This window comes from Panthera pardus, unplaced genomic scaffold (genome assembly GCF_024362965.1).
Source record: "Panthera pardus isolate Hobbes unplaced genomic scaffold, ASM2436296v1 HiC_scaffold_8, whole genome shotgun sequence".
NCBI lineage: Eukaryota > Metazoa > Chordata > Mammalia > Carnivora > Felidae > Panthera > Panthera pardus.
In genome coordinates, this window is record NW_026527013.1 from 6,171,907 (window position 1) to 6,198,847 (window position 26,941).

Sequence of the window (26,941 nt, forward strand, 5' to 3'; positions counted from 1 at the left end):
CTGCCATGCAAGACCCCCCAGAGATTTCTTTCCTCTGCTACAGTGATCTGAAACATTCCAGATAGTGGCTGTTTCATCACGTGGGGTGAGGAGTGAGGCACATGGGAAAGAATCCCTAGATGATCTGTAATAGATACATCTTGAGAGCAAAAAATTAATCTTGTATGGTTTTAGGCCCCCAAGACTTTGGGGTCATTTTTTACAGCAGCATATTCTAATTTATCCTGGCAGAGACACCATCCCATCCACATCATGGTACCTGGGTCCAGCCGAGGGCTTTATATTAGTTTGGTAGGGCTTCCATAACGAAGGGTCACAGAGTGGGTGGCTTAAACACAGAAATTTATTGTCTCCCAGTTCTGGAGGCTAGAAGTCGGAGATCCAAGTTAACAGGGTTCGTTCCTCTGAGGGCTGTGAGGGAGCATCTGTCCGATGCCACTTTCCTAGCTTCTGGTGGACTCAGGCATTCCTTGGCTTTGTAGTTGATGTTCTCCCTGTGTCTTCACGTTGTCTTCCCTCTATATATCTGTCCTAGTGTCCAAATGTCCCCGTTTTATAAGGACACTAGTCATGACTGATTAATTTTGGCTTATTATCTCTTTAAAAATCTTATCTCCAAATAGAGTCTCACTCTGTTGTCCTGAGGGTTAGGATTTCAACATATACATTTGGGAGGGGGGCACAATTCAGACCATAGCAGGCTCCATTCCAGCTTCGAGGTGCCAGCAGTCCCATCCTGCCCAGGATCGGTGAGAAAAAGTAGGAAAGATTGATGCCAGTCTAAGTTGGTGAGGCTTGGGGCATCTTAGGCTCTAGTGATCAGGGAGTTCCTTCTAGGTCCATGGAGGACTTCTTCCCTGAGGATTAAGTGCTGCCCCCAGGATTGCAGCCTTAAATGGAAATCTCAACAAGTCTACCTCCAGAGGAAATAACATTGGGTGCTGAGTAAGCTTATGAATATGAATCCTGGCTACATCTATTAACAACTGTGTAACTTAAGCCCCTCAGAAGCTTGTTTTCTCTCCTATAAAATGGGATGATAATAACTCGCCCTCCATAGAGCTACTGTAGGAATTCAGAGAGAACATGCATGCATCAGTGCAAGGCCTGATCTATAGCAATTTTCCCATAAGCTCATTGTTATTGTTATTGCTGCTGATGGTGTTAATTTGTGCTTAAAGGAAAGGGGAAACTATGTGGTCTCAGGGTGGGGTGCCAAGACTCCCAACAGAGTGGGAGACACCTCAAGCATCTTTGATTTATCTCCAGAACTTGGGTTCATTCAACAAGCACTTATTGAGCAGCTACTATGAGCCAGGAGCTCTTTTATGCAAAGTTTCCCCAGTGATGGAACTTCTATTCAAGCGTGTCTTATTCAGACAGATATACACAACTAAATAAATGAGTAAAACAACTGTGGATAGAGATTGTGATTTTGGGGCGCCTGGGTGGCTCAGTTGGTTGAGCGTCCAACTTTGGCTCAGGTCATGATCTCTCAGTTCGTGGGCTCAGGCCCTGCGTCAGGCTCTGTGCTGACAGCTCAGAGCCTGGAGCCTGCTTCGGATTCTGTGTCTCCCTCTCTCTCTGCCCCTTCCCCGCTCATGCTCTGTCTCTGTCTCTCAAAAATGAATAAACGTTAAAAAAATAAATAAATAAAAGCAAGGAAACGGGGCAGGCGGGGGTGGGAAAGCTACTTTAGACAGTAGCTTTAGACAGTCTGAAGGAGTGATATTTGAGAACAGACTTATTCAGCTACACAAAGACTGAAAAGCAGAGGGCTTGAAGGCAGGAGAGTTTGAGAAAAAGAAAGAATGCTGGTGTAATTGGAACAGCATGGGTGAGGGTGGAGGGAAAGGCCATTAGGATGGAGATTTTGACAAGGGGCAAACTTGGACTGAATCTTCAGCTTAATGTGCCTCTTAAAACCTAGAGATTTGCTGAGGACAGCGATGTCACGGTCTTGGATGGGAAGGTAGAGACAGGGGGACTTATCAGCACCCGGGACAGCTCTCTCGCTGTCCATGGTGCTGACACCCTGAGACCAGGTTCCCAATGGGGTACAGGAGATGAAGTTCCCTACCTTCGAGGCTCTGGTGTTCCAGATACGAATAGTCAGAATGTCAAAAATGACTAATTATTGAAGGTCTTCTATCGGATCAGCCCGTGTGCTTGGGCAAAATAATGCCCGCCTCCTCCAAATATGCCTACACCCTAGTCCCCAGAACTTGTGAATGTCCCCCTACCTGACAAAAAGGACTCTGCAGAAGTGATTACACTGAGGATCTTGAGATGATCCTGGATTACCCACGTGGGCCTAATGTCATCACAAGCGTCTCTACAGGAGGGAGGCAGGAGGGTCAGAGTCAGGGAAGGAGATGGAGACTGGAAGCAGAGGTCAGAGTGATGCAACACAAGAAAGATGCAGCCAGCCACCTCTGGCTTCCAATGCGGCCACAAGCCAAGGAATGCAGGTGCCCCCAGAAGATGGAAAGGCAAGAAAACAGATTCTCCTCTAAGGCCTCCAGAAGGAATGCAGCCCCGCAGACACCTTGATTTTAGCTCAGAGAGACCCATTTTGAACTTATGAACTCCAGAACTGTAAAATAATAAACACATGTGGCTTTCAGCACCAAGTTTGTGATGATTAATTTCAGAAGCAGTAGGAAAATCATGTGAGCCAAAGCCCAGGAAAGACAGCTCTCTCCTTCACATAATCCAGGAATTGGCACAACAGAGAATTCGACTCCCTGACTGAAGGTTTGTGTCCCCTGCTCCAATTTGTATGTTGAAGTGGTGACCTCCAATGTAATGGCATCAGATGGGGTCTCTGGGAGGTCACGAGGGTGGAGTCCTCACGAGTGGGATTGGCGAGTGCCCTTATAAGAGAAACCCCAGAGAGATCTCTCACCCTCTCTCTGCCAAACGAGGGTACGACAGGGAGTCGGCAGCCTGTAACCCAGAAAAGTCCTTCCCCAGAACCCAGCTATGTTGGCACCTTAATCTTTGACTTCAAAGACCCCAGAACTGGGAAATAAAGGTCTGTGTTGAAGGCCCCCAGCCTGTGGTACTTTGTTATGGTGGCCGCAGCAAAGCAATATACCTGGGGACGGTGGGGAGCTCCGGCCCAACTCCAGCTCGCCCTGGGTCCGCCTGGAAGAGGAGTGCTCTCCAAGCCCACAAAGTCACTGTTAGGGGGCTCGGCCCACCCCAGCTGTCCCTGGGCCACTTCAAGGCGAGGAAGGGAGCTTCAGATAAGTATCTAGAAGACAGTGTATACATGAGCCCCAGGGCTGTTCTCGCTCGGCACAGCCTCTCTCTGGACAACGTCATCGATCCCCATGTCATCAATCTCCACCACTGCCCTGGTGCTTCTGACTGGTCCCAGCACAAATCTCTCTTAAGTCCCCAACCCAAATGTCCAGAGCCTTCACCATCTCCCTTCGGACGGCCTCTCAAGCTCCTCACACTGAACGTGGTCAGAACAGAGCCCAGAATGACCCCCTACTCCTGTTCCTTTCTCCACGTCCCATCTTGACAAAGGCCCCTCCCTGGTCACCTATGCCACGGTGCCCTCGTCCTCCTTGGCGTCCCCTGCGCCGTGCCCCCCGGTATGCATCAAACTCTGGATTCTGGCAAATTTTCTTGTGAATGTCTCGGACCTTGTCCCTCCTTCCCCTCCCTGGGTCCGCTGCCCCAGTCATCTCTCCTCGGTCCCTTGCGAGCCATCCCCTTCTGGAGACACAGATCTGACTATTCCCCACTCAAAAACCTCCCAAGGCCGGTGTGTTGCTGGTGGGAAGGTCAAGTGGTATAGCCACCGTGAAGAAGAGTGTGGCAGTTCCTCAAAAAGTTAAACCGAGCATGACCGTATGACGCGGCAATGCCACTTCTGGGTCCACACTCAGCGGAAGTGAAAGCAGGGATATGTGTATGCCCGTGTTCACGGCACCGTTGCTCACAACGCCCCCAAGGTGGAAGCAGCCAGGAGCGTCCACTGACAGGTAAACAAATGAACAAGACGTGATCCATCCGTACAACGGAGTATCATTCAGTCTTAAAAAGGAAGGGCGTTCTGATGCCCTGCTACACGGATGACGCTTGAGGGCGTCATACTTAACGAAATAAGTCAGTCACACCGAAGGACAAATACTATCTGATTTCATTTATATGAGGTCCCTGGAGGAGTCAAACCCATAGAGACAGAAAGTAGCTGGTGGGTGCTGAGGCTGGGCGAGGGGGAGTTAGTGCTTAATTGGAGCGGAGTTTCAGTTTCGGGTGAGAAAGTTCTGGAGCGGGACGGTGGGGACGGCTGCACAACGGTGCCACCGAATTTTGCACTTAACGGCATGTGGTAAAGGCAGTGACTGGGAGCCCCCAAAAGGCCTTCAGCACACAGTAGGGGCGCCGGCTGGGAGCCTCGAGGGGCCCGGGCTCAGGCCCAGGCTAGAGCCCAGTAGGGACAGCTGTAGTGACAGTAGCAGTGGCATCTGATGGGGCACTTACTACCAGCGTCACTTCACAGGTGGAGCAGGTGAGGCTCAGAGTTTCAGCCACAAGCCTGAGGCCACCAGTAAGAAGCAAGCCTGGGGTTTCACACCTGGCAGTTTGGCTCCACAGTCTAGACACACCAAGACGGTGACTGAGAACCCTTGGGGACAGGTCTCCGCGCACCGTCAGGACTGGCTCATTCTGTGCAGTCTCAGCTGAACACACAGTAGGGTCATGCTTGGGAGTCTCTGAAAGTTTGTGAGCTCCCTGCACGCGTGTGCGCCCACATGTGCCTGCGTATTTGCGCAGGGCATCCTTTGGGAGCCAGGCTCTGTTGCGCACCCAGTAGGCACACGTAGCACACAAAGCACGTACACACAGTAGGACCAGCCAAGGGCAGGGGGAAAATAAGGGGTGCCAGGGTGGGCACCCAAGAACACCTGTGATCCCTGGGGGTTGCCTGTGGCATTCGGAGGTCCTGTGAATTCTGAGAGCCCTCGGGGAAGCTGGGCCTGAGGCTGGGCAAGGGGGCAGCAGGGGCGGGGGCTGTGACAAGCTCAAGGCCGTCTAGGCCCCAGCTCCGGCCATCCCAGTCATGGAAGGTGGGGCGAGGTGCCCCCTGCACCCAAAGATGACATGAGGCCACTTCCAAGAGGGGAGGGTTTATTGGGAGTAACTGATCCAGGGTCCTCAGTGCGGTGCTGTCCCTCCCCTCAGGGGCAGGGCAGTCCAGTGTGTGCGCCCTGGGCGCTGGGATCAAGGGGGACCCAGGAGGGTCGCAGACATAGCAGCAGGCAGAGAGGGAATGAGCCACCCCCACAGGGCTCGCCCCCAGCCCAGCCCCAGGGGGACCCTCTCGAGGTCCTCAGGCATCCACAGCCGAGCTGGGAGGGTCCGGGGGCGGGCAGCGCCGGTGCCGGAGAATTGACTTCTCCTCCTCCTGAGGGGACAGGAGTGCCACACACACATATCAACATGTATCACAGAGCCCGGGATGCTGGTGCACGCCGCTCGGCATGCATCAGCCGTGTCACCCCACCTTGGGGAGGGCCTGGGCCACTTGTTCTCACCATCTCAGAGGCGGTGCTGGGGCTGGCGCCCTCGGGAGAGCCCCCTTCGTCCCGCGAGCAGTCAGGCCCTGCGTCTTCCTCATACTCTGTCAGGCAATCTGACTCCTCTCCTGGAATCAGGGAGCAAGGTGAGGTGTGGGGCCAGGGGCCCACCAATCCCAGGCCCAGCCCCACCCTCCTAGGAGCAACCTGGGCCCCTCACCATCAGCACAGCCATCGGAAACGTAGCTCGTGGGGGGCTCAATCCGGGACACGATCTCTGCCAAGTCGGTGAAGCCAGAGCTGGGGAAGGCCAGAACCTGTGGAGTGCAGGTGTAAGTGAAGGTCTCGGGGCCTCTGCAGGATCCTGGAGCATCAGGGCCTGTGGTGTTTTGGGAGCCCGAAGATCCTAGGGGGAGTTCTCTGGTCTGAGGGTCTCAGCTAAATCCAAGGAGGTCTGTGGTCATCTGAGACGGGCTGGGGTAATCTAGTTTTAAGAGTGGCCCCACTGGGGTAGGTCATGGGCTTACATCCGCACGGCGGCTCTCATTGAGGTCAGCAGACCGCCGGTCCGTGAGCATCTTCTCAATGATGTCGCCCCTGCTCCAGCCCCCAAACACAGCCTTCCCGTACTGGTAGCCCACATCCTGCAGGAGGCAAGAAGGCTGAGGCCATGCCCGCAAACCCCACTCCCCTAACGGTCTTCTCTGCCTCACCTTCTCTCCTCAGCTCTGTTCTGTTGACCTTTCCTTGGCCTCTCAAGAGCCTGATGCTCTGGGGGAGCTGGCATTTGAGACTAAACCTATTTCAGAGCCAGCCATAGGTCGCACACTTGTCCCCAAGCTTCTCATCCTGTGCCTGTCAGACATTACCAATCTCTCTACGTTCTTTCCCACTCAGCCCTGTGCAGTGTGCCAAGTACCAAATGGCCTGAGATGATGTTGTGTAAGCTTATTTCAAGGTCTGCAAAAATGCAATACGTCTGTAGATGTCACCATCTCTTGTGCCCGTGACAGACATCACCAATCCATCACGGCACACTTTCCTAGTGAGCCCAGAAAGGGGGTCAGACTCTTTTACTCAGGGCTCTGGTCAGCAGCTCCCAGTCAATTTCAGCTAGCATGGGCTAGGACATATTTTTCAGGTCAGTGGCAGGTGACATATGCACTGCTCCACACCTCTCCCATGCTTGTGGCAAACGTTACAAACTGACCAATGTTCTCATTCCCACCGATGCAGAAAATGGCTTTAGAAATCGCTAGACAGTGCTTCAGGCAGTGCAGCTGGCACATAACGGGAATCTTAGTTCTTACACGGCACATGCACAGCCACATTCCCTTGCCACACGCACTGCAGACATCACAAATCAATTACCGTTCTGTTCCTCACAGATCCCATCTGGGAACGGAGCCCTAGAATCCTTCCCCTCATGTTGCTCTGGGCTCTAAGTAGTAAAGCTCTGTCAGCCCACCATACAGGCACCATGCCGCTCCCACCCGCTCACATAGATCTGGTCGAACTTCCCGAAGTCCATGGTCTTGAAGCAGTCGATGGGCGGGCGCAGGTACTCGCAGTAGGAGCTGGACTTAACAACCTCCAGCTGCCGCACGCAGGACACGTAGGCCAGGCGAGACTGGATCTCAGCCATGTCTGGAACCTTGATCTTGTCTGTCCAGGGGTTTAGCCGCTTCCACAGCAGCCACCAGCCAGACAGGCTGTCCCCGTAGGTACTGAGGTCCGTCTCATCCTGGCTCCCCACATCGATGGCGATGACCGTCTTGGCACCCATGCTGCGGGCGATGTCCGCTGTGGGGCCGGGGGCGGTCAGCAGGTGGCTCCCCGCCAGAGCCCAGGGCAGGGAAGCTCAACCCAGTCCCACAAACACCATCATGCAAAAGGTCACACATGAAAAACCATGCAAACAACAAGCCGGTATGCAAAGGGCATGGGCATTGATGCCCATGACATTGAGGAGGTAGGGTCAGACAGTGGAGCTTTTAGGTCTGGGGAAGTGGGGCCAGAGGGGTGGAGAAAATGGAGGTACAGACAACGTCGCTGGGGAAGAAACACAAAGTCAGACACGTGGGTGGGGGGGGGGCAGAGGTGTGGAGGGAGTGGTAAGGAGAGACAGGATGGTGAGGACACCAGGAAACAGAGAGGCAGGAAGATAGAGTCACAGAGGCTGGAAGACCAAGGGGCAAGAAAACAGACACGGAGACGCGTGGACATCAAACCACAAGGGAGAGACATGCAGAGATGCAGAGACAGCAACAGAGATTTTCTGGGCAGAGATATCAGAGATTCGGAGGGAGAGAGGATCTGGGGGGAGATCTGGGGCTGAGACGGAGACAGAGAACAATGAACAGGAACAAGGAGGTGCAGAGAAACAGGACAGAGGGGTGAAGGGCGGGTGATGGCCTGGTGAGGAGGCCGGTGTGTCTGTGGGTCTGTGTTTCCACGTCCGTGTGTCCCACTGAGCGTCCCCGAGTGGGTCTGGGAGGGCCTGGGGGGATGGGGACAGGGTCCTGCAGCCAGGAAAGATACCTGAGTCTCCATCAGACTTTGCCTGAGTCCCTCACGAGCTTGTTTGTGTGTCTCAGAACACGTGCCCACGTCCGTGCGCCTGCACGAGCCTGCACATGCCTGCCAGCCGTGTGTCTCCTGTGTGTGTGTGTGTGTGTGTGTGAGCACACACACCTCGGCGTGTGTCTACGTTCTGTGCACCCACCTGGACGGCCCTCGCAAGTCTCCTAGCGCCTGTGCACCTACGGATCTGTGCACACCTGCTCACGTGCGTGTGGCTGTTAGGCTGTGCGTCTGTGCAGAGCACCGATGGCGGGAGTTTGCCAACGTTTCCCGTAAGGGGCCACAGAGAAAACAACTCCGGCTCTGCAGCCACGTGGTCTCCGTCACAACCGCGCGACCCTGCCAGGCAGCACGGAGCGGCCACGAGACGGAGCGTGAACGAGTGGGCGTGGCTGTGTGATTTCATTTGCGAAATCAGGCCGGGGGCCGGATTTGCTGTCGTCTGCTGACCCCCCGGCGGCCCGGGAGCGCGCGTGTACCTAGCCCACGCGTCTGTTCGTATGCGCTCACTTCCGGGTATGTGAGACGTCGAACTGCACAGCCGGCCGCCTGCCATCGGCGCGGGTGAGGTCAGCAGGTAAGTGCGAGAGCTTCACTCGGTCGCACGGGCGCCCGCCATCTGTGCGTGTGCGCTCGTGTGTGTCTGCGGCAGCGTGGAGGGACGGGCGTGCGAGGGCGTGGCCTCCCGGGCGCCTGTTTGTGTGCCTGCACGTGGGCCCACCTGCTCACGCGTGTGCTGCGCGCGCTTCTGCGTGTGAGCGAGGGGCAGCCACTTGCCTGGCAGGTTGTTGATGTAGCCGCCGTCCATGAGGAGGTGCCCGTCCTTCGGGTCGCACAGCGGGGGCAGGTAGCCCGACAGCGTCATGCTGGCGCGTACGTATCGCCACAGGGAGCCTGCCCGGCGGGACACACAGACACAGACACGCACAGACACGCTCAGACACGCTCGGAGGCCCGGCCAGCCCGGTGGGCTCGCTGACCTGGCACGTTGTTGACGTAGCACCCGTCCACCAGCAGGTGCCCGTCCTTGGGGTCGCAGAGTGGGGGCAGGTAGGGACAGTAGGAGGCGCTGGCCCGGACGTAACGCCACACGCAGCCTGCGGGGACGGCGGTGAGGGGGTGAGGAGCCTGACTAGCCTTCCAGCCCCCCACCCCTGAGGACAAACATACCTGGGGCCTCCGGGGCATTAGTGGGTGGTGGTTAGTGCTCGGCCCTCAGGCCGGGGCGGACGGTCACTCATGTTAACAACGTCCCAGATGCTCAGCTGCCCTCCCTGCACCCCCTCCCGACACGGCCACAGAGGTTGTCGCGGGGCTGGCTGGGGGCACTCACCATCTTTGTGGACGCGCATGGCTGAGGCGGTGATGTCCGTGGTCACGTTGAAGTACGGCAGCCACAGGTCCTGTGGGGACAGGGACCAGGGTGGCAGAGGAGTGGGGGCTCCCGCAGGGAGCATCAGGGGCAGGGCAGGCAAGGGAGGAGGGCACACCTCGATCTGCTTGTCTTGGAAGACGCGGTGAATGCCGCGGTTGAAGGCCGACCCGGTGAACATGGAGGTGACGGGGTACGTGAGGTCCAGCACCGGCTCCACCACCGAAGTCATGTTCTAGGGGCAAGGAGGCCAGCGGGGGTCAAACGGGAGTCGCGCGGGGTCACTAACAAGGGGGTCACAGAGGGTCCTGATTGGCTCCAGCTGGGGGCCGGGTCACTAACCAGGAGGTCACAAGGTCCTGGAGGAATCCGCTATTGGGGTCCAAGTGGGGTTCACAAATTAAGTCAGGAAAAGGGCAGAAAGGGCTCAGGAACCCTTTGGGGTCAGGTTTCAGGGTGCTCCTCCTGCGGTGGGTGGGGATGGGGCTGTCCCCCACCCCTCCTTCCCCCCTCCCCTCCTTCCTCCCCCCCTCCTCCCCCGCAACACACACCTTGGCCCACTCCCGGGCCCGCTGCTTAGTGCGGCTGGCGCTTCGCTCCTCAGCGTACAGGGCACCGATGAAGGAGCCGATGGACGTGCCGCCCACCAGGTCGACGGGGACCCCTGCCTCCTCCAATGCCTTCAGCACGCCGATGTGTGAGCAGCCCCTGCAAAGGGGAGAAAACCCGGGGACTCCCTGGAGATCTCCCACCCCCGCCCCCCCCACCAAGGACTCGCCTCCTCCCATCTCCCCAGGCAACCAACAAGCGCCAGCCCCATCCCTATGGGAGGGCTCCCAGGGAACAAGCCCCACCCCCCAGGCACCGCAACCCCACCCTTCAGGACAAGCCCCACCCCTCACCTGGCACCGCCCCCGCCCAGCACCAGGGCGATGGTGTTGCCTGTGAGCACCCGCGCCAGGCGGGAAAAGTCGCTGTGCCGGTCCGCGCGCCTCGAGAAAACCTTCTCATAGAGCTCGTGCTGGGATGCAGGGGGCGGGGGGCGCGGGGGAGAGAGAGGCGACGCATGAGGATGGGGTGCAGGAGGCGGTACCTGAGCCTCCGCGCCACCGCTCCGCCCCCACAGCCCCTAGGCCCCGCCCCTAGGGTGCTCCACAGCCCTCCCCCCCCCCTCCCGCCTCCTGCCTCCCGCGGGGGCCCCTCTCCAAGTGCAGCCCTCACCAACTTGGCTGGGCTGCGGCGAGAGAAGAGGCGGCGTGGACAGCGCAGATGCAAGTGCCCCGAGCACCAGCTCCGCATGTTGAGCCACTCGACCGTGCGCGTGGGGCCCGCGCCCTCCTCCCGGTGCAGCAGCACCAGCTGCTTGAGGGCGCGCACCGCCGTGTTCTCCAGCATCTGCTCCAGCTGTGGGGTAGCAGAGGGTGGAAGTCACTGATCGTGGGTCATTTCCTCCCCGCCCCCCCCCCTCCCCCGGCTGAGCTTGGGTCCCCGCTCGCCTAGCCCCACGGTGAGGGTGTACGGGGCCCGGCGCAGGCACGGGAGGGCGGGGTCACTGTGTGCGGTCTCCGGACCTGGCCAAGAGTGGGCTCCTGGTCACCCAGGCCCACGATGAGGATGCAGTCGGCCTGGCGTAGGCAGCGCACAGTCCAGGGCGTCAGTGACGCGTCAGTCTGGTACAGCACTATGCGGTGGGCATCCTCCTGCTGCGCCAGCCACCCTGACAGCCGGAACTCTTGGATGCTGGGACAGGGGTTGGGGGTGAGCCATCCTGGGGGCTGGTCAGGGGTCCCACACCTCCCGAAAACCATGCAGCTCCATTCCGGGTTGGAGGGTTGGAGGGGATCTTAGACCTCTCGTCCGCGCCCTCCAGGGGCGATTCAATCCACGGGCTCCCATTGACCGGAGGATGGGGCGCATGCTCCTTGGTTCACAGCCCAGAACTCAACCAGAATTGAAAGAATTCTGGGCTTCAAGTCCATCCCCACGTCCTCAAACCCCAAACACATACCTATCCAGGGCAGAAGCCCCTAGGCGGGCCCGGATGATGTCACTGTTGAGGAGAAGCGTTGGACCTGGGGATGGGTGTGGTTGAAGTTAGGAATCCAGGCCAAGAGAGAGGGGTGCAGGGTTGCGGGGAGTGGTGGGGGGGCAGGGAGGCTCTCCTATAAGAGAATACCCCCCCTCCACTCCCGGGTCCACCCCACCCTCACTGGCCAATGCTCCGCCCACATGCGCCCCGCCCCGCCCAATGGCCTCTAGCCACGCCCCTTTCCCCAACTGACCAATCGCTTGCAGAGCATGCTGCAGCTCCAGGGTGAAGGCCACCATGGGCACCTCAGCGCACACTGGCAGGACCGCCACGGTTGCCAAGTTGCTGGCTGGGTTGGTAAGTTCCGAGTGAGGGGGGACGCCGAGTCCCGAGCCTGCTGAGTCCCGAGTAAAGATTTGTTGTGCAATCGTGTCCGGAGAGTAGACCTGTCTCCTCCTCCTCCTCAGAAATCCCGGGCCCTCATCCCCTAGCTGAGGCCTGGTGAAGCCACAGCAAAGGTAACGGCTTCGGTCCTGGTCCCGCAGCCTCACCCCGTCCCCCGTCTTGATAAGACCTACCCATGTGAACTTCGATTTGGGGCCTAATCTCCTCAACAGGATCCATCACATAACTCTACATTATGTGTCTGCATGGACGGATCCGTGCTCCCACCCCATTCTGGCCTTGGTGCCTCTGTCCACTGAAGGGACTTAAACGCAAAACTAGGCAGAAACATCCACTTGCTTCTCAGTTTCTCCACTAACCTCCTACACCAGGTCATGAACCCCTCTCTCTTGCCTGGAGCTCTCACTGCCTCCTCCCCTCCAGATGCTTCCCGGTCTTAATAAGCTTAAATGCCCCTCCCAGGCTCCAGGCCCCGGCCTCCATTTCTCCCGCTGGCTCCCTTTCATCCGTGAAGCGAAGCGGTCCAAAGCCCCCAAATCCTGTGTGGGTCTTCCTAGTTCCCCTCCAGGCCCTATCTAATTTGTCAAGTCTCAGCTCATCATCCTCAGAAAGGCCGCCCTCCCTCCGCTAGTCACATTCCATCAAGACCTTTTGTTTTCTTCACTGTATGTATCAGCTTGTGACATCAGGCCTTTTCTTTGTGTTTTTCAAATACCTCACTTGTGGGGCGCCTGGTTGGCTCAGTCAGTTAAGCCTCGGCTGTGGCTCAGGTCATGATCTCCCGGTTGGTGAGTTTGAGCCCCGCATCGGGCTCTGTGCTGACAGCTCAAGAGCCTGGAGCCTGCCTCGGACTCTGTCTCTCTCTCTTTCTGTCCCTACCCTGCTCAAACTCTGTCTCTCTCTAAATTAATTAATTAATTAATTAAATTAAATAAACATTAAAATACCTCGCTTGTCGAGCTGTAAGCCCTTTTAGAAGCTTTGTCTGCCTATGCACTCTCCCCCCTCCCGTGCCCAGCACAGTGCCTAGGACGTTAGATGCTCCCTGGAAAACTTTTCTGTATTTCATCAACAGAGAGACTCTCAGGGGTCTGAAATCTTGACGTTTATGCCCCTGTGATTGCCCCAGAATTGTGACAAGGGTGGACGGATGGCCTGATGGAAGTGAATGGGCATTTGTATACATGGGCCAAGACAGGGGAAAAAATGTCAGGAAAGACCCTGGGCGTGGGGGCGGTTCTTAGCCAAGGGTCACCACTGCCCATCCCCCATCCAGGCATCAAGGCCGAAGGGGCCTAAGAAGACCCTGGGGATAAAGAAGGGCAGGCGTAGAGGTTGCTAGGCTGATCAGGGTCGGCTTGACCTCACAGAGAATCTCAGCCCCATACTCCCACATGCCTGTTACCCGACTCCATTCCCCGAAGGACCCTAACTCAAGGAACCACACCTCCCAGCAAACGCTGGAACAGAGAACCACACCTTCCAGCTTGCCCGTCACTTCAGAAGCCACTCCCCAACAAGACCCTTGACCCCACCCCCACCCCGACGGACTTCATTTCCCAGCATACTCCTTTAAGGACTCCCTCTACAGTGGGCTCAAAATGTGGTCCCTAGCCCGCCCCGTAGGCCTGGACACCCACAACCCAGCTTGCCACTCAAGACTCTGCCCTTCAGCACTGCCGACACTTTAGATTCCATTAAAAGCATGGCCGGGGGTCTAGGTCTCCGTTTCCGGCCTGCCCAGGAACCCGAACTCCATCCCCCTCCCCGCCCCCACAGCAGGCACCGGAAATCCATCAGTTCCCCCCCCACCACCGCTTCAAGCCCCACCCAGAGCGTGGTTTCTACGCCCGACTCCATCTCCCAGCATGCCCAGGGCTTAGGGCTCCCTCTCCCGGCGTGTTCTAGGCTTACGACTACATCCCCCAGCATTCCCGGGGCTGCCGGCTCTCACCCGGGAAGGGTCCTTGCAGCTGCTGCAAATTCCCCAAAATCTTCTGGCTTAGCAGGTGGATGAGGCGGGTTACGACCTGGGCGTGGGAAACCGGCGTTCCAGTAAGACGAGAGGGGCAACTTTTCCCTCCTCCTACTCGGTTGCCTGCGTACCCCTTACCCGGGCCCCGCCCCCAAAGAGCCCTGCTCTTACTGGGGGGGTTTCCACCTCCTCCCTAGGGCTCTATCCCCCCCCCATTAGGCCCTGCCCCCTCGGGCCCTCCCCTCCATTAAGGAGACCAGCCCGCACAGCACCCAGCAGCACCTGCGGGTATCGACGTTTGATGTGGCCCAGGGTGCCCTCGGGGAGTTTGGCCAGCTCCGTGTCGCGCACCGCGTGCACCGTCGTGGCACGAGGCTGTCGTGTCAGCGCCTCCACCTGGGGGACCGCGTGCGTGACCAGGGCTGCTTGAGCCGGGAGGTCCCGGGTAGGAAAGGGGAAGCCGACCGTGGGTGCAGAGAGGAGGCGGTCCGGCCCTACCCCGACGGTCCCCCCGTTATGGGATGGAAGATCAGGCCCCACGACTCATTAGAACGTCGGGGAGAGGGACCCATGCGGCAGGGGTCGGCGGGGGTTGGGGGGGTTGTCTCCTCTTCTGATAGAAGTCTGGGGAGGAGACCCATGAAGACTCCCCACCCCAAGAAGTCGCCCCCTCCTCCCCGCCCACGGAAGGGAGCCGCCATCACCGTCCCATCAGACTACCTGGGACGCCGTGTTTGTTGGGAGGAGGGGGGGGGGGGGGGGGGGGGGGGGGGAGGGCGCTTACAGAGTTCGGAGGGTGGTGGGTGGGCGCGTACCACGCCAATGAGGTCGCCCGCGGCCGTACTCGCCCACCAGCTCCTTCTTGCCGCTGCCGCGCTGGATGACGCTGCGCAGCCGCCCATTGAGCACGATGTAGGTGCAGTCGGAGCGGTCGCCCTGCCTGGGGTGGGGAGCGGGTGAGACGGGGTGGGGGCTGCCACGGGGTGGGGGCTGCGTCCTAGGCAAGGCCTGAGCTGCCAACTGTACAAAGCGCGTCCCGCCCTCCACCCGCCGTCCAGTTCGATGGCAAAGTCCATCTGGCGCACGAAGGGCGACATCCTCGCGGCCACCGTGTGCGCGGCGCTCAGCACCACACACTGGGCTGCGCACGCATGATCCTACAGGGGACAGTGGGGGGTGCGTGAGCCGGGGGAGGGGAGCTGGAAGGGAATGTCCTTGGGAAGTGGAGAGGGGCCCGTGATGGCCTGGTGGTGGGAGCAGAAGGGCTCAAAGCTGTCCGGGGAAAGGCACCAGGCGGCGGGGGGGGGGGGGGGGGGGGGGGGGGGGGGCGGCTCTGTCCCAGCACAATGGGGTCAAGTCGGGCCCTCCAAGTGCCACTCCCACCCCAACACTGGGGGGGCCTCCCGCCATACTCATAGAAGTCAGACTTAGAGATCCTCAGGAAGGTGCAGTCTCGCTGGGCTCCTCAGTGTGAAGATAAGGGGCTCCCCGGTGAGCACCGCCAGCTGACCCACCAGCTCTCCGGGTTGTGCCACGAACAGGCACACATCCTCCGCCTTGTCGATCATGCGCTGATACACGTGCAGGCAGCCCCACAGCACAAAGTGCAGGCTCACGTCCTGGGGGGCAGAGGCAGAGATGGGCACAGGGGCAACACTCCCGCCCTCAACTCAGCTCAGTGCACCCCGAGGAAAAGTTAAGGAAGGAAAAGTTAAAGGAGGGAGGAAACGCTCTGCAGCGCTCTGAGCTGCACAACATATCTAATTTCCATTGGGCGCCCATGGTAGCCATTAGTAACGGATTAACAAAATCTGAGACCAGATTAAGGCCCATAAATTCTTTTTTGAAGATTTTTTTTAAAAAAAGTTTACTTATTTTGAGAGCGAGAGCGTGCACAGTCAGGGGAAGAGGCAGAGAGAATGGGAGAGAGAATCCCAAGCAGGTTCCTTGCTGTCAGCACGGAGCTCAATACCCACAGACCATGAGACCATGAGATCATGACCTGAGCTGAAATCAAGAGTCGGGCTCTTAACTGACTGAGCCACCCAGGCATCCATGAGATTTTTTTTTTTAAAGTAATCTCTATGTCCAACACGGGTTCAACTCATGATCCTGAGATCAAGAGTCCCATGCTCAACCGACTGGGCCAGCCAGGTGCCCCAAGCTCCATAAATTCTCTCCAACATAGCCGGCAAGAGGCTGCAAGGGCTATGGAAGGGGGTGGCATGGCTGAGCTTAAACCCTCTGAGTTTATGCAGAGCAACTAGTTAGCCCATGGAAGAATAAATTTGGACCCTTACCTCACACCATATAGAAATGGATCAAAAGACATGGAGGTAAAAGGTAAAACTGTAAAACTCATAGAAGCAAATATAGGGCTCAGTCTTTGTGACTCTGAATTTGGTGGGGAATCCTTAGATATGACACCAAAAATATGAGCAACAACACAAACTTGATAAGTTGGACTTAATCAAAATGAAAAACTCTGAGTTTCAAAGGACACTGATTCAAGAAACTGAAAGGACAACCCAGAGACTGGGAGAAAATACTTGCAAATCCCCGTATCTGCTAAGGGTCTTGTATCTGGAATACATAAAGAATTCTTACAACTCAATAACAAAAAGACAGATGACTCAATTTTAAAAAATGGTCAAAGTCTCAGAATAGACACTTCCCCAAAGAAGGTAGACAAATGGCCAATAAGCACATGAGAAGATGATCAAAATCATCGATCACTAGGGAAATTCAAATCAAAACCATGAGGGGCACCTGGGTGGCTCAGTTGGTTGACTGTCTGATTCTTGATTCCAGCTCAGGTCATGATCCTGGAGTCGTGGGATCAAGTCCCGCATTGGGCTCTGAGCTAAGCATGGAGCCTGGTTGAGATGCTCTCTCCCTCTGCCCGTCTCCCAGTCGTTCGTGCATGTGCTCTCTCTCAACACAAAAAACACAACCACGAGATGCTGCTGCACGTACTGGGATGACTAGAATCAAAATGTGTTAGAGAGGATGCAGAGAAACTACACTGTCACCCACCTGCTGGTGGGAAGGTAAAAACAGAGCAGCCGCTTTGGAAAACAGTCTGGCAAAAGTTAAAAGCAGTCTACGGGGTGCCTGAGGTGGCTCAGTCGGTTAAGCGTCCGACTCTTGATTTCGGCTCAGGTCATGATCTCACAGTTCGTGAGTTTGAGCACCGTGTGGGGCTCCGAGCTGACAGCCTGCCCAGGGTTCTCTCTCTCTGCCCCCACCCTGCTTGTGTGCTCGCTCTCAAAATAAATAAATTTTAAAAAGAAAGTCATTAAAAGATGTTATAGTGTTGATGGGCGCACAACTCTGTGAATGTACTAAAAACCACAGACTTCTCTTTAAATGCATGAATTGCATAGTATGTGAATTAGATGCCAAAAAACTATCCCCAAATATATATAAATATATATATATGTATATACACACACACACACATATATATACATATACATAATATACACACATATATATACACATACACACACACACACACACCCACACACACACAAACACACATATATATATATCTCCTTTGCTCCAGTTCCCTTGTTCCACTGCATCTCCTTTTGTTTCCTAGAGGTCAAATATCCTATTTCCACCACAGGACATTTGCACAAGTTTTCCCTCTGCCTAGAAAGCTCTTTTCTGCCCCTTGCCCATAATTAATTCCTCCCCCTCCTTCCTCCTTAGCTGGAGGTTACTTCCTCAGAGGTGCTACCCTGCCTAAGCCAGATTTTGTAAAGGCAAAAACATCTTTTAATGTGTATGCACTAAGCACACGATTTTACAAGAACTGGTGTAATTCTTTTGAACGCAAGGTCTGTCAGAACTGTGGGTTTTCCCAAGGGCAGGGGCCTTACTGGTATCTCCTGCCTCTACAGTCCCCAGGACACACACACACCTGCTGGAACCCTCTAAGAGAATTTCCACATTCGGTTTGGGATATGAATGGGGGTTGCTAAATTTAATCTGCCATTTTGTCATCAGATTGGGAAGCAAGTCTCTTCCCTGCAGGACTTCTCAGCCTTGAATATGCTAATAGAGCTTCCACAAAGGGATCAAATAGCCAACATTCCAGAAACCTGTTTGAGCACAGATCCCTTGTTTGTAAGTAATACAGGTGTAGGTGTTCCAAGAAGCACACTTTGGGCAATACCTGTGTAAAGCAGAGTTTCATAACCTCAGGACTGGATAAATCTGCTGGGGGGGTGGGGGGGGACTGTCCTGTGCATTCTTGCATGTCTGGCCTTCACCCACTAGATGCCAGTAGCACCCTCCCAAGACAATAAAAAATGTCGCAACACTGGCAAATGTCCCTTGGGGGGTAAAACTGCCCCCATTTGCAAACCAGTGGTATGAATTTCTGGAGAGAGAGAGACACAGCAGATTAACATCCCTGACAAAGTTCTGAAGAGCCCCCCCACCCCCCCCCAGGAGCCTCGCATGGTTGTAGACCATTCTGGTCCATTAGCAGGCCAGCTGGGACTGGGTTGAGCCCCCTCGTCTCGCAGATAAGCAGCGCCCAGGGGCCCCCCACAAGAGCTGCGGTGTTACCACACTTCCTCAGCCCCAGATGGCGAAAGCCGCACCCAATTTCCTCTGTAGAAAGGAGCCCAACCTTGCAATGAGCAGCTCGGGGCATCTGCTCAACCAACAGATCAAGTGATAGAACAGTATCTCAGCCGGTAGCAGGTGGGCCACCCCCAAATCCACACCCCCCTCCCCAAGCCTGGGGCCCCCCTGGCCCTCCCCTAAAGTGGGGTTGCAGTCTCAGTGCCTGAGTCCTGTCACACCCGCCCCCCCCCCCAATCTCCCCATGAGCTGCTCCACCCCCTCCCCTGGGCCTGTCACCCTTGAACACCTCAGGTTCAGAACTATTCTTTATCCCTCATGACAATTCTAGCAGGTAATTACCATTATCACCCCATTCTGTGGATGAGGAAGCGGAGAACTTTTCTGATGACATGCCCAAAGTCACAGAGGGAGTCAGGGCAGAGTCTGACTGCAACTCTGGCCCCCTCAGTCCAGAACCCTCCTCCTCCTCCTCCTCCTCCTCCTGGCTTCCGGACTGTGAAATCATGACTAGGCCTCAGTTTCCCCACGTGCACACCAGAGGGACTCCTGCGATACGCTTTCCTACACTTGCTGGGTGCTACCAGGAAGCACTGAAATCCAGCTCCAGGGGCTGGTTCACGGCCTCTGGGTCCAGATTCTGATCCACACACACTTATCGCACACCCACCCCAGCAGGGGCCCAGGACGAGAGGCACGCAGGATGTGAGCGCATACTGAGGAACGGAAAGGTCAGAAAATACAAGTCACAGGAGAGGCCGGGGCAGGTAAGAGAGATCTAGGGGTCGGGGGTCCTATGATAAAAGGTTCAAGGGTTGGAGAAGAAAGGTCGATAGGTCCAGAGGACATAGGGATCAGGGTCATAGCACCTAAGATCAGCAGTGGAAATCACATACTCGGGGATCTTCATACAGGGTCAAAGGGCAAGGATCAAGGGTCAGAAAGAAGTCTAGGGTCAGAGCTGCATTAGAGACCAGGAGTTAGCCTCACCTGGTCCCCCTGGCGGGCGATGACGGTGCCAGCTTTGGCATGATGGAGCAGGACCCGGCTGTTGAGGAGGGAGGGGTCCTGGAGGGAAAGCGGGGTTGAGATGGGCCTGTCCGGCCCCCCCCCCCCCCCCCCCCCGCCGACCCTCCACCTCACGTCCCCCAGGACCCCACAGCCGCCCACCTCGATCCGCATCAGTTTGGCCAGCTCCCGCTTCGCCGCCTCAAAGATGCTGCTTGTCTGGCGTCCCTGGTAGGGCCCGAAGGGGCAACCCCCCGTGGCCAACTCCTCCTCACAGAAGCTGTGCTCACAGGCACCCGCTGGCTGCTCCCGGGGCTCCTGAGTAGGGGTCTGCATGGGACAGGGCCTGTGACCTCCATGCTCCCACCTGACCTCCTCCCGAGGATGCCACCCTGCACCAGGCTGGGGTCCCGGGAGGGTGCTGGGGCGAGGTGGGGGAGAGGGCAAGGCCTCACCCGAGCGGGAGCCGCCTGGGGCCCCCCCGAAGCCTCTTCCTGCAGGGACACGGAGATCCGGCCGCGCTCATACGCCATGTCAAAGTCCGAACGGGGGCCACCCTGCAAGCCTGCCGTGAGCAGGAGGCATTTTACAAAAACAACAAAGACGCGAGTGACCACACTTGACTTACGTGCCGAATCCCGTCTCTGTGCAGACAGGACTACTCCGTGACCGCTCCCTGCCGCAGAATCCTTCTTAACCACCTCAGTGATTACCCGCCAAAAAGCCACGCGAGTGCTGCCAGTATTCCCACTTCACAGATGGGGAAAATCAAGACCGGGACCCCTACATTCAACCCAGAAGCCTGATGGCCTCCCCCACTCCCCTCCGGCGCCCCAAACCTGAGATGTCCACTGGCAGGGAGATGCAGCGACTCAGCAACGGGGCGGAGGGGGCCTCCAGGGAGGTGGGCTTCACCGGGTCCCCTGCGAGAGACACGTGTTCAGGCTCCGGCCCCTCAGAGCCACCACGCCTGAAGCTAGGATGACGCGGTAGGGAACTAGGAAAGCGATTCCGATGGCTCCCTGAGGCTAGGGATCCCTAGGGGACCGGACAGGAGTCAGACCTGGGTACCCAGCTAAGGGGTCCCCGGGAGAGGGCTGGGGTCCTCTGGGATACCTGCAGGTCCAGGCAGCGGGGGCCCCAGTGGGGTCAGGTGGCCGGCCGGGAGTCTCCCTTGGCTCCTCAGTGGCGGAGGCACTGACTACCCGCTTGGAGCCACGCACGGGGCTGGTGCGGGTTGGGAGGCCAGGGCTGGGGAAGAGGCGCAGGGGCTGGATCTCCTGGGGACAGAGAGCACCCTGGTGGTACCACCTGGGAGGCACGCGTCCCACCCCCAGCCCCGTGTTCCCTGTGCTCCCGGCACAACTCACGTGGCTGAAGAGCTCATTGGTCAGACCCAGGTAGTTGTGGAGCGCCAGGAAGGTAACCCGCTGCAGCCTCACCATGATAATCTGCAGGGGCGTGGTCGGAGGGGGCGGGGCCGGGGAGAAAACTGGAGGTGAGACACTGTGGGGGACAAGAGCTGGATAACAGGAAGGCTGGGAGGAAGCGTTACAGGGCTGGAGTGGAGGGAAGGTTCAGGTCGGCTCAGCAGTGAGGGGCTGACCCCGGGGCAGAGGGCCAGCCAGGGAGAAACCCACAATCAGGTGGCAGAAGATGGGGGGGAGCAGGTGTGGAGACAGCTGGAGGGAGGGGACAGGGCCCCCCTGGAGCTCTGCCTGCTCAGGGCCCATAGCACAGCTCGAGCACCTGTTGGCTGCTGAGTCCCAGCCCGCAGGTGCCCGTGGCGGCCGGGTAGGTGGAGGGAGGCAGAGGGCCCGCTGACCTGCACCACCCGCACCAAGCTCTCGGGGGTACTTGGTGAACACGGCAGAGAAGGCCTCCACTGGCAGCCGCAGCACCGTGGAGTCTCGGGCCGCCCGGGCGGACACAGTGCGCTGGGGGTGCTGGTGGCCCTGGGGGCGCAGGGGAACGAGGAGACTCAAGATCAGGGGCTATGAGCCCCCTTCCCGCTCCCCCAGTCCTTCCCAACGCCAGTGCCTTGAGAACACTGGCGGCACCCGAGGGAACTATCGGAGACTGGCGTCCCTGAGACGACCCTCTCCAAACCAGCCCTCCGACTTTGTCCTCACAGCCAGCCTCCTCGCCCCCCAAGATCGACCACTCACGGTGATGACGTCCAGGATGCTCAGGAGGCTGTTGACACTGTCCCCAGGGACCACTTCCTTCACCACACACTCCTTCCCGTCCTGAGACACCGAGAGGGGAGTGGGGGGCTGACCACGGCTGTCCCCACCCTGCCAACAGGCATTCCACCTCCTGACCACACCCCTGGCTCTCGACCTCACCACCCAGTGATCACTGACATCCCGATCCCGGCACCCACCAAATCTTTGACCAGCGACCATTTCCTAGGCATCGCCAACTGTGACTGCTGACGACGTAGACCACCCCGACAGCTTTGGGCATTCATTCCCAACTCCTGCCCGCACATCTCAGAAGACTACCACCCTGCTGACTGACAGCAATGCCCATCCCGATAACCAGTGCCCATTCCCCCTGCCCATCTCCCTCTGGTGCCCCCTTGGGTGGTCCACTCACAGGCCCCGGCAGACAGAGCTCCAGCAGCCCATCCTGCACCACATAGATACTGGCATCCGGCTGGCCTGGCCGGAAGACGTAGTCACCCTGGCTGAGCCGCTGGAAGACCATGTGTCGGCAGAGCTCCAGGAAGAGCGGCTTCTCGAAGTGGCCCAGCACCCTGTTGGATGGGGGAGGGAGGAGGAGGAGGAGGAATGCAGGAGGTCAGGTGAGCCCCCAGCTCTGCAGCCCCCCGCCTGCACCCCAACACTGACCGGACATTCTTGAGCATGTAGAGCACCTCGGAGGGCAGGTGGGAGTTAGCCAGGTCACCCTCCGTCAAGTCAGCTTCAAGCACCGCGGGCGGGGGCTCCTTCCGTTGCAGTGTTGGGGCCTCTTTTTGGATGCGCAGGATCCTGGTGGGAAGAGAAGGGTGTAGGGGGAGGGTAGGGAGAGGGCTCGGGCAGACCTGAGACTCCACACAGCCTTTCCCCCAAATTACAAAAGACAGGGATCAGCAAACTCTGGCCTACTACCCACTTGTGTAAATAAAGTTTTATTGGCACACACGCAATTCACGTTCATTTATGTTCGTTTACATATTACCTGCGGCTACTTCCGCTCAACAGCTAAGCTGACTAATTGTAACGATCGTATGACCTGTAAGGCCTAAAATGTTTACTGATCTGATCCCTCACAAAATGAATTTGCTGATTACTCCTTCACTAATTGTAAGCTTCTGAGATGGAACCTGTAGTTAGGCAGATCCCTGACGTAAGATATGGGCTGCCCCCAAAAATAGCACCTCTGTTCACCATGGGACCCTGAGACCATCTTTCTCAGCACAGACTAGACCCTGACATAATCTCTCTAATGCAAATAGATCTCTGGGGTGGCTTCCATCATATGAGGAGACCCCCGGTACGACTGTTTTTTTTTTTTTTTTTAAACGTTTATTTATTTTTGAGACAGAGAGAGACAGAGCATGAACGGAGGAGGGTCAGAGAGAGAGGGAGACACAGAATCCAAAACAGGCTCCAGGCTCTGAGCGGTCAGCACAGAGCCCAACGCGGGGCTCGAACCCACGGACCGTGAGATCATGACCTGAGCCGAAGCCGGACGCTTAACCGACTGAGCCACCCAGTTACCCCCCGGTACAACTGTTTTGATCTTTGCAAAGATCCCTGAGCTAGCCCTTATGCCCAGATATCAAGAACCCTGAGATGACGCCTTTGATGGTCACAACGACTCCTGAAATAGCTCTCATCATGTGTGGAGAGTACAGATATAGCTCCTCTGCTAACCATAGACCTGGGAGAACCCTTCCTGGCAAGGCACAGTTACTACCGAGATGATCCCTCCCCTGGTCACAAGACTCCTGACATAGACCCTTTAGTATGACCAGACCCCTGAATTAAACTCCATGATACAGAGAAATCCAGACATGGCTCCTTTTCTGATCAGAGAGATCTTGGGCTAGCCCGTACCCAGTTCACAGAGAGCTGAGATAGCCCTCTGAAGGTCATGACATCAGTGTAGCTCCTTAAGGGTATGCACACACTGAGACCACCCCCGCGACATAAACACACACGAGATATAAACTCTCAACTGACCACAGAGAATCTAAAGCTACCCATGCTTCTCAAGTCCTAAAAAGCTGTGTGATAACACAACTGTTGATCATGAACAGCCCTGGGATGACACCCTCAAAACAGACCTTCAGGTATATTCCATGTCAGGAGACTGACCTCAGAGCCAGCTTCCAACTTAGAAAGATCCCTGGGAGGGCCTTTCTCACAGACTCTGAGATAGCCCTTTGCTGATGACATGGGCCCCTGACATGCCCTCCTATGCTTCTTAAAGCAAGAAGATTCTTGAAATAACTCCTGGCGGTACAGAAATGCTTAAGACAGCCTCCTTAGTGTGGGAAGAACTCTAAGGCAGGTAACATAGAAAGATGCTTTTTGACGGAGAGAAATTGCAGAGATACCCCCAGAACGCAAAAGCTAGAGACAGTCCCTCCAGCAGGTCACAGAAACACCTGAGTGAACCCCAATGAATCACTTCTTGGGTGGGGAGACCCATGAACTAGCCCACACGGCAAACCAAGAGACAGACCCCTACGTGTATTATAAAGTGTCTGAGATATGGGCTGGAGGTAACGGGCTCACGGACACCCCTGTGGTAGGGGAACATAGCTGAGAGAGCCCTCGGGGCACAGAGACACCACAGACAGCCTGTCTGGTGTGGGAGAGCTCTGAGATAGCCCCTCTGAGTCCGTGGGGTTCAAAGAACCCTTAGATAAGCCCTTTGCTGTGGGCTGATTACTCAAAAGGTCCCTGAGATGGTCCCCCAGCGCCAGGTACACCCAGTACAGGTACAGCCTTACTTCTTGGCAATGTTGAGCATCTTAAGTTTCTTCTTCATGCGTGGCCGGGAAGTGGTGGAGACCGAAGCATCCACCAGGGAGGAAGTGGATTGTGACACCTAGGAGAATTAAGGATGGGGGATGGGTGAACTGCCAGTTCAGACCTAAGGGGAGAAGGGACCAGATCCAGAGACGCTTACTCAAGGAGGGCGGGCTTACTAAGAGGTGCAAGAGGGAAAGGGTAGAACCTCTGTGTGGTCGGCAAGGACCCCAGGAGGTCCTAGACTCACCTTCCGCATAATCTTCCGACCATAGAAAAGCACTTTGTCCCTCTTCCGGAATCGATACCTGGGACCATCCGGGGCTGGAGTCTCTGGGGATAAGTGGGGAGAGAAGCACTCTGAGCTCCGCGCAGACTCCACGCGACCAGAGATGAGGGCCCTGCCCGGAGACTCCTGTAAGTCCCATCTCTACTGCCTCAGGACCCCGGACATTTCAGCTCCCTACGCCGCAGCCTCCCCGGAGGGGCCCTCCGGGTCCTCACTCTGCACTCGCAGTCTCCGCACCAGCAGGAGGATGAATACGGCAGTGACCAGCACCGCGACTCCAGCCCCAATCATCACGCCCAGCACCTGCGGGATGAAGGGCACTGGCTGCGCATCGCATATCCGGCCTGCCGAGCCCTCCACGGAGGCCGGGACGCCCCCGTCCCCATCCCACTCCGCCAAGTCCCCGGCCCCCGAGGAGGTCACAGACGGCCCGTGACTCGATGCCCCCATCTGCAGAATGGGCCGGCGCTGCTCCCTCCCCGGGGGCGCAACTCTTTTCCGGCGGCTCCGCGGCCCGCGGTGCACGCCGGGAAACGTAGTTCCGCCAGAACAGGCGTAACCAAGGTCTCACGGGACCGCGATGAGCGCTGAGCATTTCGGGAATTGTAGTTCCCGCGGCGCCACACCTCCCCAACCCTTACCATTCCGGTTTGCAGCGGAGCCTCCATCAGTTGCTTCAGACTGGGAGGCAGGTCTGGGAGCCCTGAGTCCTAGGGAATACGAAGTAGGAGGAACCGGTGCAAGTCGCCGCTCTGGGCCCCCCTCTCCCCTGCCGCAAGCCCTGCTCCTTACCATGAGCCTTGCCCCTTTCGTACGGGCCACCTGGATGGCGTTGCTGGCCAGAGGACAGCTGGAGGGGCACTGAAGAGCAGAGAAGTGGTGCAGGTGGACCTCGAGTCCCGGGCTAGGGAGTGGGGGGAAGGGGGGGGGGTCCCTGGTTCCCCGCCTGGCTCCCGTCACCCATACGGTGCGCCGGCAGACGCCCCAGCGGTAGAGCCCCACCCTGGGGCTAAAGGGCAGCCTGCCAGACACCCAGTCAGCAGCCACTGCACGGGCGCCAAGAGGACCGACTTCCTCCCGCAAGTGGCCCCTTCCTGTCTTCTTCCCTGCGGGATTGATCAATTCTGACCCAGCAGACGCTAGGCCGCACCCCCCTGCGAAGGCTGGATGGACCTTCCCAGGGAAACTGGGGTCTTCAAGCCATGGGGGTCGAGGAGACGACTGGCTTCTGACCTAAACCTGCCCCTCGGGAAACCCACAGGCCGGGGCGCTGGGAGTGCTGCCGGCAAACTACCACACAAGGGGTCCTGGGGTGATGTCGAGGTCTCGGAAGGATCCCGAGATGCTCGGAGTGGGGCGGGGTCACAAGGTGTTCCTGGCTGATGTTGGAGCTTTACTGTCACGCATTAATAAAGTTATGGGGTCTCTGACAGTGTGGAGCATCACTGGAACTTTGGGAACGATGCTGGCGCCATTACTGAGACGAAACCAGGGATGCTAGAATTACCGGGGGTCACTGTAAAGTTGCCTAGATTCCCAGGAATACAGGAGTGTTACTGGGGAAACTGGGAGCTGGATGGGCACGTCCCAGCGGTCGTTTGAGCTAGAGAACCAGCCTCGGGATGAACGCTGGAATATTACTGGGGCTTTTCTGAGGGAATGAGAATGTTTCTGGCACGGCTGGAGTACTAACGGAAACTTGGGGGAGTCACTGGGCCCTTTAGAGACTACATGGAAAATTTACGGAGAACTAGGGCCCTTTCACCCTAGCGCACACCCAGCTACCCGCGTGGAAACACCTGCCGGGAACTGGGGGAGGAGGGGGATGGGAACATAAGAGAGCCTGGGACTACCAGAAATCGGAGGACAGATCTTAGGAAAACCAAGGTCTCGCTAACGATCCCGGAAGGGACGCGTCTGCGGGGGCGACGAAAACCCGGACTCACCCAGGGGGCCGCAGCCAGGCTCCACTCTGCGCCAACACCGGTAGCTTTCCGCCCGGCGCCGCAGGCGCGGCCCCTTTAAATTATTCACCACAGGGCGCCCCGCAGCCCCGCCCCCCACCAAGGGTCCACTGTCTGGCGCAGCCCGTTACGCTGTTTGGCGACGCCTTAAAGGGACCGAGACCTGTGGGCGCAGGGAATGCCCCTCCC

The 26,941-nt window shown here is 57.4% G+C and overlaps 1 protein-coding gene across 1 annotated transcript; it reads right to left on the bottom strand.

Annotated features, from left to right (window-relative positions):
- Nucleotides 1–5,134: 5,134 nt before the first annotated feature.
- PNPLA6 (patatin like phospholipase domain containing 6) lies at nt 5,135–26,883 on the bottom strand. Its single transcript, XM_053896757.1, is given in 40 exon segments — nt 5,135–5,428; nt 5,559–5,668; nt 5,761–5,857; nt 6,068–6,184; nt 7,042–7,343; nt 8,901–9,017; nt 9,457–9,526; nt 9,614–9,730; nt 10,047–10,203; nt 10,398–10,516; nt 10,717–10,899; nt 11,067–11,235; nt 11,504–11,567; nt 11,778–11,921; nt 13,884–13,959; nt 14,187–14,300; nt 14,720–14,737; nt 14,739–14,844; nt 14,925–15,037; nt 15,040–15,061; nt 15,317–15,366; nt 15,368–15,523; nt 19,494–19,571; nt 19,674–19,841; nt 19,967–20,076; nt 20,351–20,434; nt 20,628–20,646; nt 20,648–20,791; nt 20,882–20,962; nt 21,337–21,363; nt 21,365–21,466; nt 21,680–21,760; nt 22,113–22,272; nt 22,367–22,507; nt 24,481–24,578; nt 24,750–24,832; nt 25,004–25,091; nt 25,430–25,498; nt 25,581–25,649; nt 26,735–26,883. Coding segments are annotated over 39 exon segments (4,032 nt in total). The 5' UTR covers nt 25,584–25,649; nt 26,735–26,883; the 3' UTR covers nt 5,135–5,353.
- Between the last annotated feature and the right edge of the window lie 58 nt (nt 26,884–26,941).